Source organism: Myotis nattereri (assembly GCF_964212035.1).
Source record: "Myotis nattereri genome assembly, chromosome: 2".
NCBI classification, from domain to species: Eukaryota; Metazoa; Chordata; class Mammalia; order Chiroptera; family Vespertilionidae; genus Myotis; species Myotis nattereri.
In genome coordinates this window covers 56,471,556-56,485,595 of record NC_138076.1, presented here as the reverse complement: position 1 = coordinate 56,485,595, position 14,040 = coordinate 56,471,556, and the positions used below count along the sequence as shown (strand labels likewise).

At 39.6% G+C, this 14,040-nt stretch overlaps 1 protein-coding gene across 1 annotated transcript in view; it reads right to left on the bottom strand.

The window, feature by feature from the left end:
* Positions 1–13,625, bottom strand: part of RBM26 (RNA binding motif protein 26) — an 89,157-nt gene extending 75,532 nt beyond the window's left edge. Inside the window, exon 1 of the mRNA XM_081083773.1 lies at positions 13,109–13,625. Coding sequence (XP_080939899.1) covers positions 13,109–13,179 — 71 coding nt within the window. The 5' untranslated portion in view covers positions 13,180–13,625. The remainder of the gene's footprint in view (positions 1–13,108) is intronic.
* Between the last annotated feature and the right edge of the window lie 415 nt (positions 13,626–14,040).

Genomic DNA, 14,040 nt, shown 5'->3' with positions numbered 1-14,040 from the left:
CAAGCAAATCTATGATGGAAAACAACAAAAAGCAAGCAAACCATCACAAACATTTCTGAAAACAGTAAGACCTCCTCAACAAGATTCAGGCAGGATCTTCAGGAGGTATTCCAAAAGAAGGCATTGCTATAATAGAGATGACAGCTCCATGATTACTTCCCCTGAAGACCTTTTAGTAGGATAATAAGTAGAGGTGGAAGACAGTGGTACTGATGATCCAAACCATGTGTAGGCCTAGGCCAGGGGTGGGCAACCTTTTTGTGAGTGCATGCCAAAACCAGCAAAATCTCTGACTCAAAATTCTTCTGCGTGCCAACCCTAATTTTTTGAGACCATGTTATGCCTACTTGATATCTCTAAAGGTGTACGTATGTGAAGAACCTTGAAGAAATAAGAAAATTCATTCGAGCGACAAAAACACAGTATATGATGATGAAAAATACATTTATTTTTTAATGTATACATGTACACTGATACTCCAACAGAAAACTTTATGACTCTGTTTGATATTATCAGTGGGACTTTTGCTGCTGCATCACTGATGACAGAGATTTTACATCAGGTTTATATTTCGTGACCTTCAGAGATATGCACTAGCTACTACTTTCATCCGTCAGGCTACTCCTATTGCGACACTTAACAAAATTCATCACTGAGAACAAAGATTCCCAAGTGTATGTGGACGAAACCAAAACACTGGTTGGATCTAGGAAGGCAGGGAGAGTTAAGGCAGAGGCATAGAAATTGCTCTTCCCCTCTCTCGTCAATCCCTGTCTATGGTCTTTAAGATAACTTGTTATGTAAAATTATTTATTTACCTAAGATGCACCTACACTGAATTTATTTGAAAAATAAAAAAGTCAGTATTAAGAAAAAAATTGTAAATGGAAGATTATAAGAGAAGGTTTTGCATGCCAGCAAAAGTTACTGGTGTGCCATGTTTGGCATGCATGCCAGGGGTTACCCACCCCTGGCCTAGACTAATATGTGTATCCGTGTCTTAGTTTTTAACAAAAAAGCTTAAAATGCAATAATAATAATAAAACATAGATATAAAGAAAGAATTCTATAAATTGTATTAGTGTATTATGCTAAGTATTATTAGATAGAAGCCAATAAGTTAAAAAAAATTGAAGTTTATATAGTGAAAAAGATACAGTAAGGTAAGATTTATCATAGAAAAAAATGTATTTTTTAGAAGTTTAATGTAACTTAAGTGTACAATGTTTATAAAGTCTACAGTAATGTATAGTATTATCCTAGGCCTTCGCATTCACTTCACCACTCATTCACTGACTCATGCAAGGCAACTTCCAGTCCTGCAAGCTCTATTCATACGGGCCCTATAAAGTTTACCATTTTTTACCTTTTACTGTGTATTTTTATTGTACCTTTTTAATATTTATTTGGATATGTGTAGATACACAAATATCACTGTTATAATTGCCTAAGTATTCAGTACAATAACAAGCTGTAGCCAGAGTGATAGGCTACCATGAGTCAAGTTGTATAGAAGGCTATACCATCTAGGTTTGTATAAATGTACTCTCATGATGTTCACTTGATGACAAAATCTCTTAATGATGCATTTCTAGAACATATCTCCATTATTAAGCAACACATGACTGTACAGAAATTATTGAAAGGTAAAACTTCCAGCCTCCAATATGCTATCTCGCAAAGTTATCCTTTAGATTTGAAGGAGAAATAAAGGCTTTCCTAGACAAACAAGAGCTGAAGGAGTTCACCACCACTAGAACTGCCTTACAAAAAAAAATGATAAAAAGGAGATCTTCAAGCTGAAATAAAAAGACAAAAGTACACATAACTCTGATTAACCGAATAAGAATATGGTAATTGTTTTAAAATAGCATATTAATCTATTAACTATAGCATAAATGTTAAAGAGTAGTAAAAACAGTTACAGTTGCCCTAGCCAGTTTGGCTCAGTGGATAAAAAACATTGGCCTGTGGACTGAAGGGTCCCAGGTTTGACTCCAGTCAAGGGCACATACCTCGGTATAGGCACTATCCCTGGCCCTGGTCAGGGTGCATGCGGGAGGCAACCAATCCGTGTTGTCTCTCTCACATCAAAGTTTCTGTCTCTCCCTCTCCCACTCTCTAAAAATCAATGGAAAAATATCCTCAGGTGAGGATCAACAACACACACACACACACAAAAACATAGCTACAGCTACTACAACTTAGTAACAAAATCACAGTATTTTGTCACATCAAAAATATGAAAGGGGAAGAGCACTTAATTCAGGTGATCAAAGAGACTGTGCCACTGCATCCCTACTACATAAGGACACCCTATCAAAACTGGGAGTCACAGCAGATCCACCTAATACACAGAATAAAACACAAAGAGGCAGCCAAAATGGGAAGACAAAGTAACATGCCTAGTGAAAAACAGGAGAAATCTCTAGAAAAAGAAATGAAATGAAGGCAAGCAATTTATGAGATATAGAGTTCAAAAATATGGTTCTAAGGATGCTCAAGGAACTTAGTGAGAACAACAGAATGAAAAAAAAAAAAAAACACACATGGAAATAATAAAAAAGAACCAGTGAGAAATCAAGAATACAATATCTGAAATGAACAATAGACTAGAAGAACTAAACAGTAGGTTGGATGAAGAAGAAAATCATACCAGCTCTTTAGAAGAAATGGAAGCAGAAAACACCTATTCAGAGCAACAAAAATTAAAAAGTATTTAAATAAATGAGGATAGTTTAAGGGACCTTTGGGACAACATACAGCATAACAACATCCTCAACATAGGGGAAGAGCAAAAACAAGGGATCAACCACCCATTTGAAGAAATAATGACTGAAAACTTCCCTAACCTAGTGAAGGAAAAAGTCACACAAGTTCAGGAACCATAGAGAGCCCCAAAGAAGAAGAACGCAAAGAGGGCCACACCATAATTAAAATGGCACAAGTTAAAGACAGAGAATCGTAAAAGCAACAAGAGAGAGACAGTTACCTACAAGGGTAACTACCACAATCCCAACAGCTGATTTCTCAACAAAAACAAGAATGAAATCACATCAAGCATACATCTTCTCTGACCATAATTGTATGAAACTAAAAATCAATCATGAGAAAAAAACTGAAAAACACACAAGGCATGGAAGTAAATAAATGTTAGTAAACGCTGAAAGAGTTAACAATGAGATTAAGGAAGAAATAAAAAGGTACCATGAAACTAATAAAAATAAGAACACAACCACCCAAAATCTATGGGACATGGCAAAAGCAGTCCTAAGAGGGAAATTCATAGCATTTCTAAAAAACTAGAAAAAACTAAAACAATCTAACTTTACACTTAAAACAAGAAAAAGAACTAAAAACCAAGCTCAAAGTGAATAGAAGAAAGGAAATAAAGATCAGAGCAGAAATAATTGAAACAGAGTATAGCCCTATTTGGTCTGGCTCAGTGGATAGAGCATTGGCCTGCAGACCAAAGGGCTCTGGGTCCCATTCACTTAAGGGCACTTACCTCGGTTGTAGGCTCCTCCCAGCCTGGACCCTGGTCAGGGCACGTGCAGGAGGCAACCAATCTATGTGTTTCTTTCACATTGACATTTCTCTCTGTCTCTCCCTCTCTTCCACTCTCTCTAAAAATAAAATCAATGGAAAAATATCCTCAGGTGAGGATTAAAAATATTACAAACAACTAATGCCAACAAATTAGACAATATGGATTAAACAAATTCCCAGAAACCATACAATCTTCCAGAAATGAATCAGGAAGGATCAGAAAATCTGAATAGACAGATTACAACTAATAAAATTAAAGCTGTATTTAAAAAAAAAACACAAAAAACTTCCCCAAAACCAGAAGTCCTGGCCTGGATGGCTTCAGAGGTGAATTTTACCAAACATTCAAAGAAGAACACCTATTCTAAACTATTCCAAAAAACCCAAGAGCAGAAAACACTCCCAAGTTCACTTTATGAAGCCAGCATTATCCTGATTCCAATAGCAGATAAAAACACTGCAATCTCTCAAGCAACAGCTAGTATCTACATACCCCATACCTCTCAATAGGTGGCCCCAGGCCCAGCACTAGCAGCAGGCAGCCTTGGTTCACAGGTTGGCCTCTCCTCAGTACCTTCAAGCTCAACACAAGTAGCAGCCATGTGCAGATTGCTTGTAGCTCATGCTGGGTAGTCCCAGGCAAGGGCACAGGTAAAAGCTGACTTTGCACCACCCTGGAGGCCTCAGAGCCAGTGTACCAAGTGGTCAACTTCAATCACGTTGGATTACAATACTACCACCTCCATGAGTGACACACTCACGAGGAGGATTCGTTGAGCCCCAAAGCGCCACTGAAGTAAGTGTAAGGAGCCTCTGGGTACCAATTTCAAGGGTACCAAGGAGCTCTATAGGGTGGGCTCCTGCTCTTCAGTTATAGCTGCAGCTGATCCTAGCAACCAATTGACTTGGGGGTTAAGCCCTCCCAAAGACGCCAGCATAAATCAAAGCTCAACTACAATAGGACAGCACACACAGCTCACACAAGGACACAACGGGAATGCCCAGCTCAGGTGGCTGGGGAGGCTGAGCCAGTGGGCCCTACAGGACACCTACTACATACACAAGGCAACTCTACCAAGTCCAGGAGACATAGCAAATCTACCTAATACATAGAAACAAATACAGGGAAGTAGCCAAAATGCAGAGACAAAGACACATGTCACAAATCAAAGAAGAGGAGAAATCTCCAGAAAAAAGAACTAAATGAAATAGACGCAAGAAAACTACCAGATACAGGAGTTCAAAGCAATGGTTATAAGGATGCTCAAGGAACTTAATGAGAACTTCCTATAGTGATAACATTAACATAAAAAAGGACCGGTCAGAAATGAAACATATACTAACTGAAATAAATAATTACAGGGGATTAACAGTAGAATAGAGGATGTGAAGAACCAAATCAAGAATTTGGAATATAAGGAAGCAAAAAACATCCAATCATAACAGCAGCAAAAAAAAAGAATATAAAAATATGAAGGTAGCCCTAACCGGTTTGGCTCAGTGGAAAGAGTGTTGGCCTGGGGAGTGAAGGGTCCCAGGTTCGATTCTGGTCAAGGGCATGTACCTTGGTTGCTGGCACATCCCAACTAGGGGTGTGCAGGAGGCAGCTGATCTGTTTCTCTCTCATTGATGTTTCTAACTTTCTATCCCTCTCTGTAAAAAAATCAATAAAATATATTTTTTTAAAAAATGAAGGTAGTGTAAGGAGCTTCTGGGTACCAATTTCAAGGGTACCAACATTGGCATCATGGGAGTGCTCGAAGGAGAAGAGAGGAAGAAATCAAAAACTTATTGGAGCTCTGGCCAATTTCGCTCAGTGGTTAGAGTGTCAGCCCACGAACCAAAGGATCGCAGGTTTGATTTTAGTAAACGGCACATACCTCAGTTGCAGGTTCGATCCCCGGCCTTGGTCAAGGGCATATGTGAGAAGCAACCAATTGATGTGTCTCTCTCACATTAATGTTTCTCTCTCTGTCTCTCCCCCACTCCTTCTAAAAATCAATAGATAGAATTAACACACACATATACACACAAAAAGTCATTTTCTACCACCTGGAGATTTTATTTATTGGAAAGGACATCAAAGACTCTCTGACCTTTGAATGGGACCTTATCAGGTACCTAATCATGAATGTACATCTATCCCTGTCTCTAACACTCATCTCTGCCTACAATGAATATCAAAAACTCCTCTAAGATGCAAGTCACTGACATTAGAGGTAGACAGCTATCCCAAGATATCAACAGGCATTTATACCTACAGACTGATATTGAACTCTGAAACCATTTTGTTTGACTGCCTTTACCTGTCTGCTAATAACATTAATCATAATAATAGTTATAGTTGTCCTTTGGGTTTTTCTATATACTCCAACTGTTCATGATTACCAAAGATGTAGAAGATAATTTTTAATAGTCTTTTTATGGCTTACGTAAATGTTATACTAGATGCAAAATACAGAAAAATGAGACAGATGGCAAAAATTCAGATCATGTTATTACACAGGACAAAAATATTGCAGGGTGTTTTTCACAACAAAGGCCATAAGACCTGACTGCCTTCCATTTACCTACTCTTCTCTTTTGAGAAAACACAGCCTCAGCTCACATCCCATGCTTAGAATATTGTCCCATCCCCAACAATTCACCATTTCAACAAGATGACATAGGTACTGAGACTTCCTTAGGAATGAGCCTTCCTAGTACACAATCTGACCAAAAGGCTGGTCATCAATGCATCCTTTGGATTGATAACCAAATTGGGAAACTATGGACAAAAGGGGGGTTCTAAAATAAAACGGGCAAGTTCAGTGATGAAAAGTAAATTCACAGATTTATCTAATCATAAATTCCTAACTGGGCAGGTCATGGTGGGTAGTCACATCTGTCCATAGAACTTCATTAGTAAGAAGTTTTTAAGCAAGCCCTGTTCATTTAGGTCAGCGGTTCTCAACCTATGGGTCACAACCCCTTTGGGGGTTGAACGACCCTTTCACAGGGGTTGCCTAAGACCATCGGAAAACACATATATAATTACATATTGTTTTTGTGATTAATCACTATGCTTTAATTATGTTCAATTTGTAACAATGAAATTGGGGTCACCACAACATGAGGAACTGTATTAAAGGATCAAGGCATTAGGAAGGTTGAGAACCACTGATCTAGGTTAACACACCTTAGTCCTCTTTTCCAGGCTCCTGAAAAACCACCCTCAAGGGAGCACAGAATCTTGACTACCTCACACCTTGCTTTTACCCACTTTTATGTGATGGTCCTTCCATTCTCTCTCTTATTACTAATGTATAAAAGAAACTGCAAAACTGTTATCCTCAGAGCATTTCAGATCTTGCTTCCTGGCAATGTCATTGGTTTGACTCAAACTCTTTTAAAAATAAAAATTATCCAGAGGTTTGGATGTTCCTTATGTTAACACTTGAATAATTTGGAAAAATGAAATGAAAATAATTGAATTCAGATAACATTTATTTTAAGAAATATAGTCTGAAGTTCAGATAAGAGAACTAGGTAGATAAGCAGCTAAAATTGGAAATAAGAGCTTAAGGCTTTGAAGAGTGGTCAGTGGTTAAGTAAAACATAAATATGAGAAATAATTGCATAGAGGCTCTCTTTGAAAAGCTCTGAAATTCAAAGTAAATGTGTATGAAAGATATGCAACATCCTAAGAAGGAACTCTTTAACTTTCAAAGAATGTACAATACACACAAAAAAACTTTAAGAACCACCGGCACAAATTATAACAGAAACCATCCATGGAAATGAATGTGAATGAGGTAGCAGGAGAAATGGTTGAGGGAAAAAAAGTCATGAAAACAGAACTTACAAAATACAATTAAAAGGCAAGAAAAGAACTAAAGGGACTAGAATGGATTTGAGAAAAAAGAGAACCAAAGTATTAGGGAATCAATACCTCAAAAGTTAAAAAAAAAAAAAAAAAAAGGGCAGCATCAACATTGTCTAATGTTATAAATACAGGTCAAAGAACATAAAGTTTATATAAGATCTCTATATTTAGTAAACATAAATCATTGGTAACACTGAAGTAAGCAATTCTGGTTGAACATAAGCAGAAAGAAGCTATTTTGTAAAGCATTAAGAAATAAATGGTTGGAGGCAAATGAGTGAAAAATTAAAGACTACTATTTCTCAAGATTCACCTCTAAAAAGAAAAGAAAGCGAGGATGCAAGTGACTAGAGGAAAAATATGATTTATATTTTGTTTTGTTTTTGCTGCTATTGTTGCTGAGTTTTTCTTCCATGAAAGATTAGATTTTCTATGCCCAGAAGAGTCTGTAGAAAGGAAAAGATCAAAGGAAGGAAACAGAGGTAAAGTTCAGGAGTAAAATTATCACCTTTCAGTTCTTCCTGTAAAACAGGAACAAAAATGTATTTTAATGTGGTGAGAAAGGTACCGTAACAAGTGTGGGTGAAGGTGGAAAGATTACAAAAATTCCTAAAAGGTTTATTTCTTAAAACTGTAAAGCACTGATAACCATGATGCCTCAGAACTTGTTTCCTTACAATAGCAGCTATCACTATGAAAATGTTATAATAAAAAAGAGAAAACAGTAATAGGAAAGTACAGTATAGTAGTAATTTAAAAACATGACTCAAACACACACACACACACACACACACACACACACACACACACACACACGACTCCCAAGTCTAAAAGCTTTTGTTTAAATCATTGTTTAGTTACAAGCTATAGCTAACTCTGTGACTCTAGGCAAGTTATCTTGACTTTGTGCTTCAGGGCCTGAGTGCCATCACTTGCAAAATGGAGGTAACAATGCTTACCTCATAGAACTGGGTAGTAATAGAAAACATACCAATGAATACAAATGTTAGGTGGTAGTGGCAGTAGCAATGATAGTGATAATAGTAACAGTAACAAGAGAAATGTAACCTATTTGTGTTTAATCAACCAGTACTTTAAGGAAGGAAGAAAGGAGTAGGCTCTAAAAAAATGTGCCTCCTTCAATCCTTTCAACTACAGAAGGAAACAAGTACAATTCTCCCTATTATACTAATAAGGAAATCAGTTAGTAAGTGGCAGAACTAAGATTTGAACACTGGTGTATGTGGACTCAAAACTTATTTTCTTTTCACCACACAACACACTATCTTCAGAGGAGTACTTAGCATTAGCAGCAGGAGCACAAATTTAGGCATTCTGTTCTTTACTACTAAACTCGCAAAATCTGGGTACATCATTAAATGCCTTTCAATTTTATTTTCTGAAAAACTGAGTTTGATTAGATCTTGAGGTTTCCCTTCAGCTAAAAAAGTTCATGATTTTATAAAAGTGCCACATTTAGTGATATGTAAACTCACAAAAGTTTTAAAACAGCAGAAAACCTTTTCTGTTTAAAAACTAAAAGAGAAAACTTGAAAAAAAGAACACAGATTTTTCTTCACATTATCAAAGGAAAGACCAATATCTAATTTTATGTTATTAGCAAGTATAATTAAGCAAATGTTTGAGAGAACAAAACATCAATTTTAAGTATTTCAAGGTCAATTTTAACACCTACACTTTCAATAATGAAAAATTAACTCAGATTTCTGATATACCTACAGAACTATAATCAAATAAAATACAGCTTTACTGAATTTTATTTCATGCTGAAACTGCAACTAGGCTATTTTTGTTTTAAATATCAATCTGAAAACTCTCCTGCCCTAAAACCCGCCACTGGTTTCCTATTATCCTTTAGTGATATCCAAAATCCTTAACATGACTCAACAAAGTCATGTGATCTGGCTCCTCTCTCTGATGCTATCCAATGCTATTCTTCTCCTTGCTCTTTTTTCAATTTCCTGCAAGACACATTTTCTTTCACTTTAGGGAAGCGGTTCTCAACCTGTGGGTCTCGACCCCTTTGGGCGTGGGTGGTGTCGAATGACCCTGTCACAGGGGTCGCCTAAGACCATCAGGAAACACATATATAATCACATATTGCTTTTGTGATTAATCACTATGCTTTAATTATGTTCAATTTGTAACAATGAAATTGGGGGTCACCACAACATGAGAAACTGTATTAAAGGGTCGCGGCATTAGGAAGGTGGACAACCACTGCTTTAGGGCCTCATCCAATCTGCTCTCCAAAACCTAGAATGCTCTCATACATCTCCATTCCCATCCTTTTGCCCCAGCAAACTGCCTTTCATTCTTGCAGACTGAGATCAAATGTTATGCCAGGAAAGCCTTTCCTGACCTCCCAGACATATATTTTGACAACAATCTGGACTTCACAACACTTGTAATTACTTGTTTAACACTTGTCTTCTCTGCTAACTGGTAAACAATATGAAGATGGTCATTTCATGTCTTGTTTCCTACTATTTTCCCAATATCTAACACACTGTTTAGCACAGAGGAGATTAAATAATCAATAAATGTTTCCTGGATGAAGACATTCAAAATGTGGGGCAAAGTCCAAAACCATGAGATGCCTTACTAGTACAAGTACCTAAAAAGTTCTATACAAATTTGAGTTATATCTTACTCTTAGCTCTTCTTCAGATGTTCCTCTCTCAAACAGGTGCTATTTGGCAATTATACAACTTTAAAGTAAAGCAAAAAAAATCCCTCCAGATAATGAGCCCATTCTAAAGTTTCACAAAACCAAGGTTAGAAACCACAGGTCTTAAATAATTGGAGCTTTAAAACTCATCATCTAAATAAAAGAATTCACCTGAAATGCAATTAAAGGAGCAGAAACTTGGATAAGTCTCACCCATTCTGCAGCATCCCATTAATTTTACCACACCAATGTACATTATAGAAGGACCAATCCCAATTCCTACTACTAATGTAGTGCCTTATTTATCCCAAAAGTAATGACTGCAGGGCTAGTTATCTGAGTAGGCTACATGATACCTGGAATATGCTTTGTTAAAACTAAAGAAAAAGTATAGCCTTGGCTGGTTTGGCTCAATGGACAGAGCGTCGGCCTGTGGACTGAAGGGTCCCAGGTTCAATTCCGGGCAAGGGCACATGCCCAGTAGGGGGGCGTGCAGGAGGCAGCCGATCAATTCTTTCATCATTGTTATTTCTCTCTCTCCCTCTCCCTTACTCTCTGAAATCAATAAAAAATATTTTTTAAAAAGAAAAATTATAAGCATAAACACTAAGTAACTATATATAATTTTAGCTTAGTGGGAAAAAAGAGAAATGGCAGTAAAGTTGATAAGTAATTCAAAAATTGGAGGCTTAAAAAAAAGAATACTATTTTGACTCATAACATTTTTTAAAGTTTTCTGTTCATCTAAAACAGTGTTCATTATAAACCAGGCAGCATTCAATGATTTGCTTAACACATATTCATTATTTTCTCCAATTTAGAGATGAAGAAAGAGGCACTGAATTAAGCAACTTGCTCAATATTATACAGCTGGTAAGTGCCAGAGGCAGAACTCAAATCCAGCCATTCTAGCTCCCGAGTTCTCCCTCTCAACCACGATACAACACTGATGCTCACTGTCTTCCCAAATCCCTGAAATAGGGCTTCAATCTGTACCATCCCTCTCCAGTAAAACTATTTTTGCTAAGGTCACCAATGACATCTACCTTGCCAAATCAAAGGGTCACATATCTACTGCCATCTTTTTCACCCATTCTGCAGCATCCCATTAAGTTCACAACTTGCCTCTTGTCATATATCCCCTTAGTGACATATATCCCATTTTCTTCCTACCACAGACCGGGGCTCTCTTCTCTTGCATATCTACCCATTTTTCTAGGAAATCTCTCACAGTTCCATGGCTTTAAATATCATCTACGTGACTCCAAATTTCTCTAGTCCTGGCCTAAGCTCTAGTCACAGACCCAACTACCTATTTGACATCTCACTTAGATGTAACCAACCATCTTACCCTCTTTCCCTCAACCTTTTTTCTTCCATCCTTCTCTACCATCACCCATCCAGTTGCTTAGGCTAACTTCTTAGTCATCATCCTTGACTTGACTTTCCCACATCTCCCACATAAAATCCATCAGCAAGTCCTATCAAATCTAACTTATAAAATATATTTAGTTCTGTCTCCATTATCACTCTAATGCAAATTACCTACATCTCTGCCTACAATGCCCTTCACAATGGTCTCCTTGCTTCCATTTTTGCCCCCTTAATCTCTACAAAGCAGCCTAAGTTAAAAACAAAATCAAATCAGTCTTTGCTTGCTTTAAATCATCTAACATATTCCATTATAATTTAAATAAAATCCTAGCTCTTGAACATGTCCTCAAAGATGCTCCACGACTTGGCCCCTATTTCTACAACTTCATGTCCTTCCATTCTCTCCCCCACCACAAGGTTCCTTGCGTTCCTTGGAGCCGTAACTATCTTCTTTCTCTCCCTAGAACACACTATGATCACTTCTGCTAAGAGCCATTGCACTTGCTGTTCCTGCCACAAGAAACATTCTTTTTCAGACTTTCACACAGATGGTTCCTTCTTCCCCCATGATGTTGCTCAAATGCCACCTCCTCTGAGAGGCCTTCTAATCAGTCTTTTACATCTATTATTACAACCGTCACTATTCTTATTATTGCCTGAAGGTATCATATTTGCTTACTATGCCTTGTCAATTTTGGAATTTGAAAGCTCCATCCCCAACACTTCCCACAGTACCAAGTAGGTGCTTAATAAACTTATTGAATGAGTGAATTTTCCCCAATGCACTTTAAGTTTATTGTAAATCAACCAACTTTATAAAGCACTTGGCGCGTTATATATTTTTATGTAGTCAGAGATAAATCCTTAAAACACTCATTTTTTCCAATCCAAAGCGTTTCAGCACTCTGAATCCCCTCCCCCAAAACACACAGCCCATCTACAACACCCCACTTAAAACTGCTAAAAATTCCATATGGATGGACTGCATTTCTTCCTCCTCTACAAGCCAACGACCGTGTAGGTGGCAAAAGGGGAATTTTACTGAGCATCTCAGCACCTGTTACATCTTCAACCAGCTAAGAGAGGGGCCGCTGAGCTAGCCGGCACATGGGAGACGTGGCTTTTCCTGCAGGGATAGCATTTAGGTAAAACCTGAGTGGCTTAGAACTATCCAAATCTTTAATAAGGACCATTCAGTTCGTTTAAATAAGCATGATAGTCTGTAGGCAGAAGATTATGCTCAGATTCGCTAAAAAAAAAAGAAAAAGAAAGAAAGAAAGAAAAAAGAAAAGAAAGAAAGAAAAAGAAAAGAGAAAGAAGCCGATTTGGGGACCTTCAGGAAACACACAAAGTGTGTGTATGTGTGTAGGTTGGGGATCAGTCTACCTATAACGTGAAGACAAGAACAGGAGACAGCGGTTCAAGGACCAACTCAGCGGTAAGATGAAGGCCCTCCGGGATATGCAGAACCTGGGGACGAGGGCAGAAGCGGAGGAGAAAACACAAGAGCCCCGAGACCTCCGTCCACCGCTTCGGCCTCCACCGCATGCATCTGGGGCAACTGCACTGATCGGCGCCCGCCAATCGCCCACCTCCCTCCCTGAAAGGAGACAGCCCCGGGTACTCACATGGGCTCGAGAGTCTTGCTGAGCCAGGACTTCAGTGCCTCGAAGTTTTCAATGATCATTTTAGAAACCATCCACCGCGGCCCCCAGGCCCGTCACTCTCCTCCGCCCGCCCAGGTCGCGGCCGCTACAGCCGCCGCTGCCCCCGCCCCCTCCTCCGCGCGCCGCCCGCGTGGGCCGCGGTGGGAGGCGCCGGTGGCAGGTTCCCGCGAGCCGGCTCGGTGAACAGCTCCGCGGGGACCGCCGCAGGCCGCGAGTCCACGGGGTGCCAGGAGCTTCCCCCTCCGCGGACCCCGGCCCGGGCTGAGGCAGCAACGGCTTGCCTGAGCCCTCCCCCTTCCCTCCACCCCAGCCAATCGTTCGGAACCGGGAACGCGACACGCGCCTAGACCCGGGCTTTCTCTCGGCCGCGGGACCAGTTGCTTGTCGGTAACGCAGGAGAGGCAAAATGAAGAAAGCGAAGACGAAGAGCAGCTCAATGGGAACGATTCGGGGGGTCTTCCCGGCTCCCAGCACCCCCAAGAAGATGGCTGCCGGCAACTCTCGCGAGAACTAAGAAAGTCTCGCGATGACCCGGAGCCTGCTGGGAAGACACGTAGGATTCGCGGAGAGCGAACTGTAGGGAGTGCCATAGTTCGAGCTTTTGCGTGTTTGCGGCTTTTGTGCCTTTTTACACTTCGGCCCTCTTAAGGAATAAAGATTTTATCTTATTTTTTTACTGGGAGGGAAAGATCGATGATTTCAGAAACAGCAGGAGCGGGACAGCTCGTCTTCTGAAACGGCCGTGGCGCGTCCGCTGGAACTAACGCGGGGCCTGGAGCGCTCCGCGGGAGCCTCCCCGCCGGTGTGTGCGGGGTTCCCCCTGTGCTGCGCGGGTGGCTCCTCGGGGCACCTGTTCCCTGCACGACCACGTTCTCTGTGTGCTGTGCTGTGGT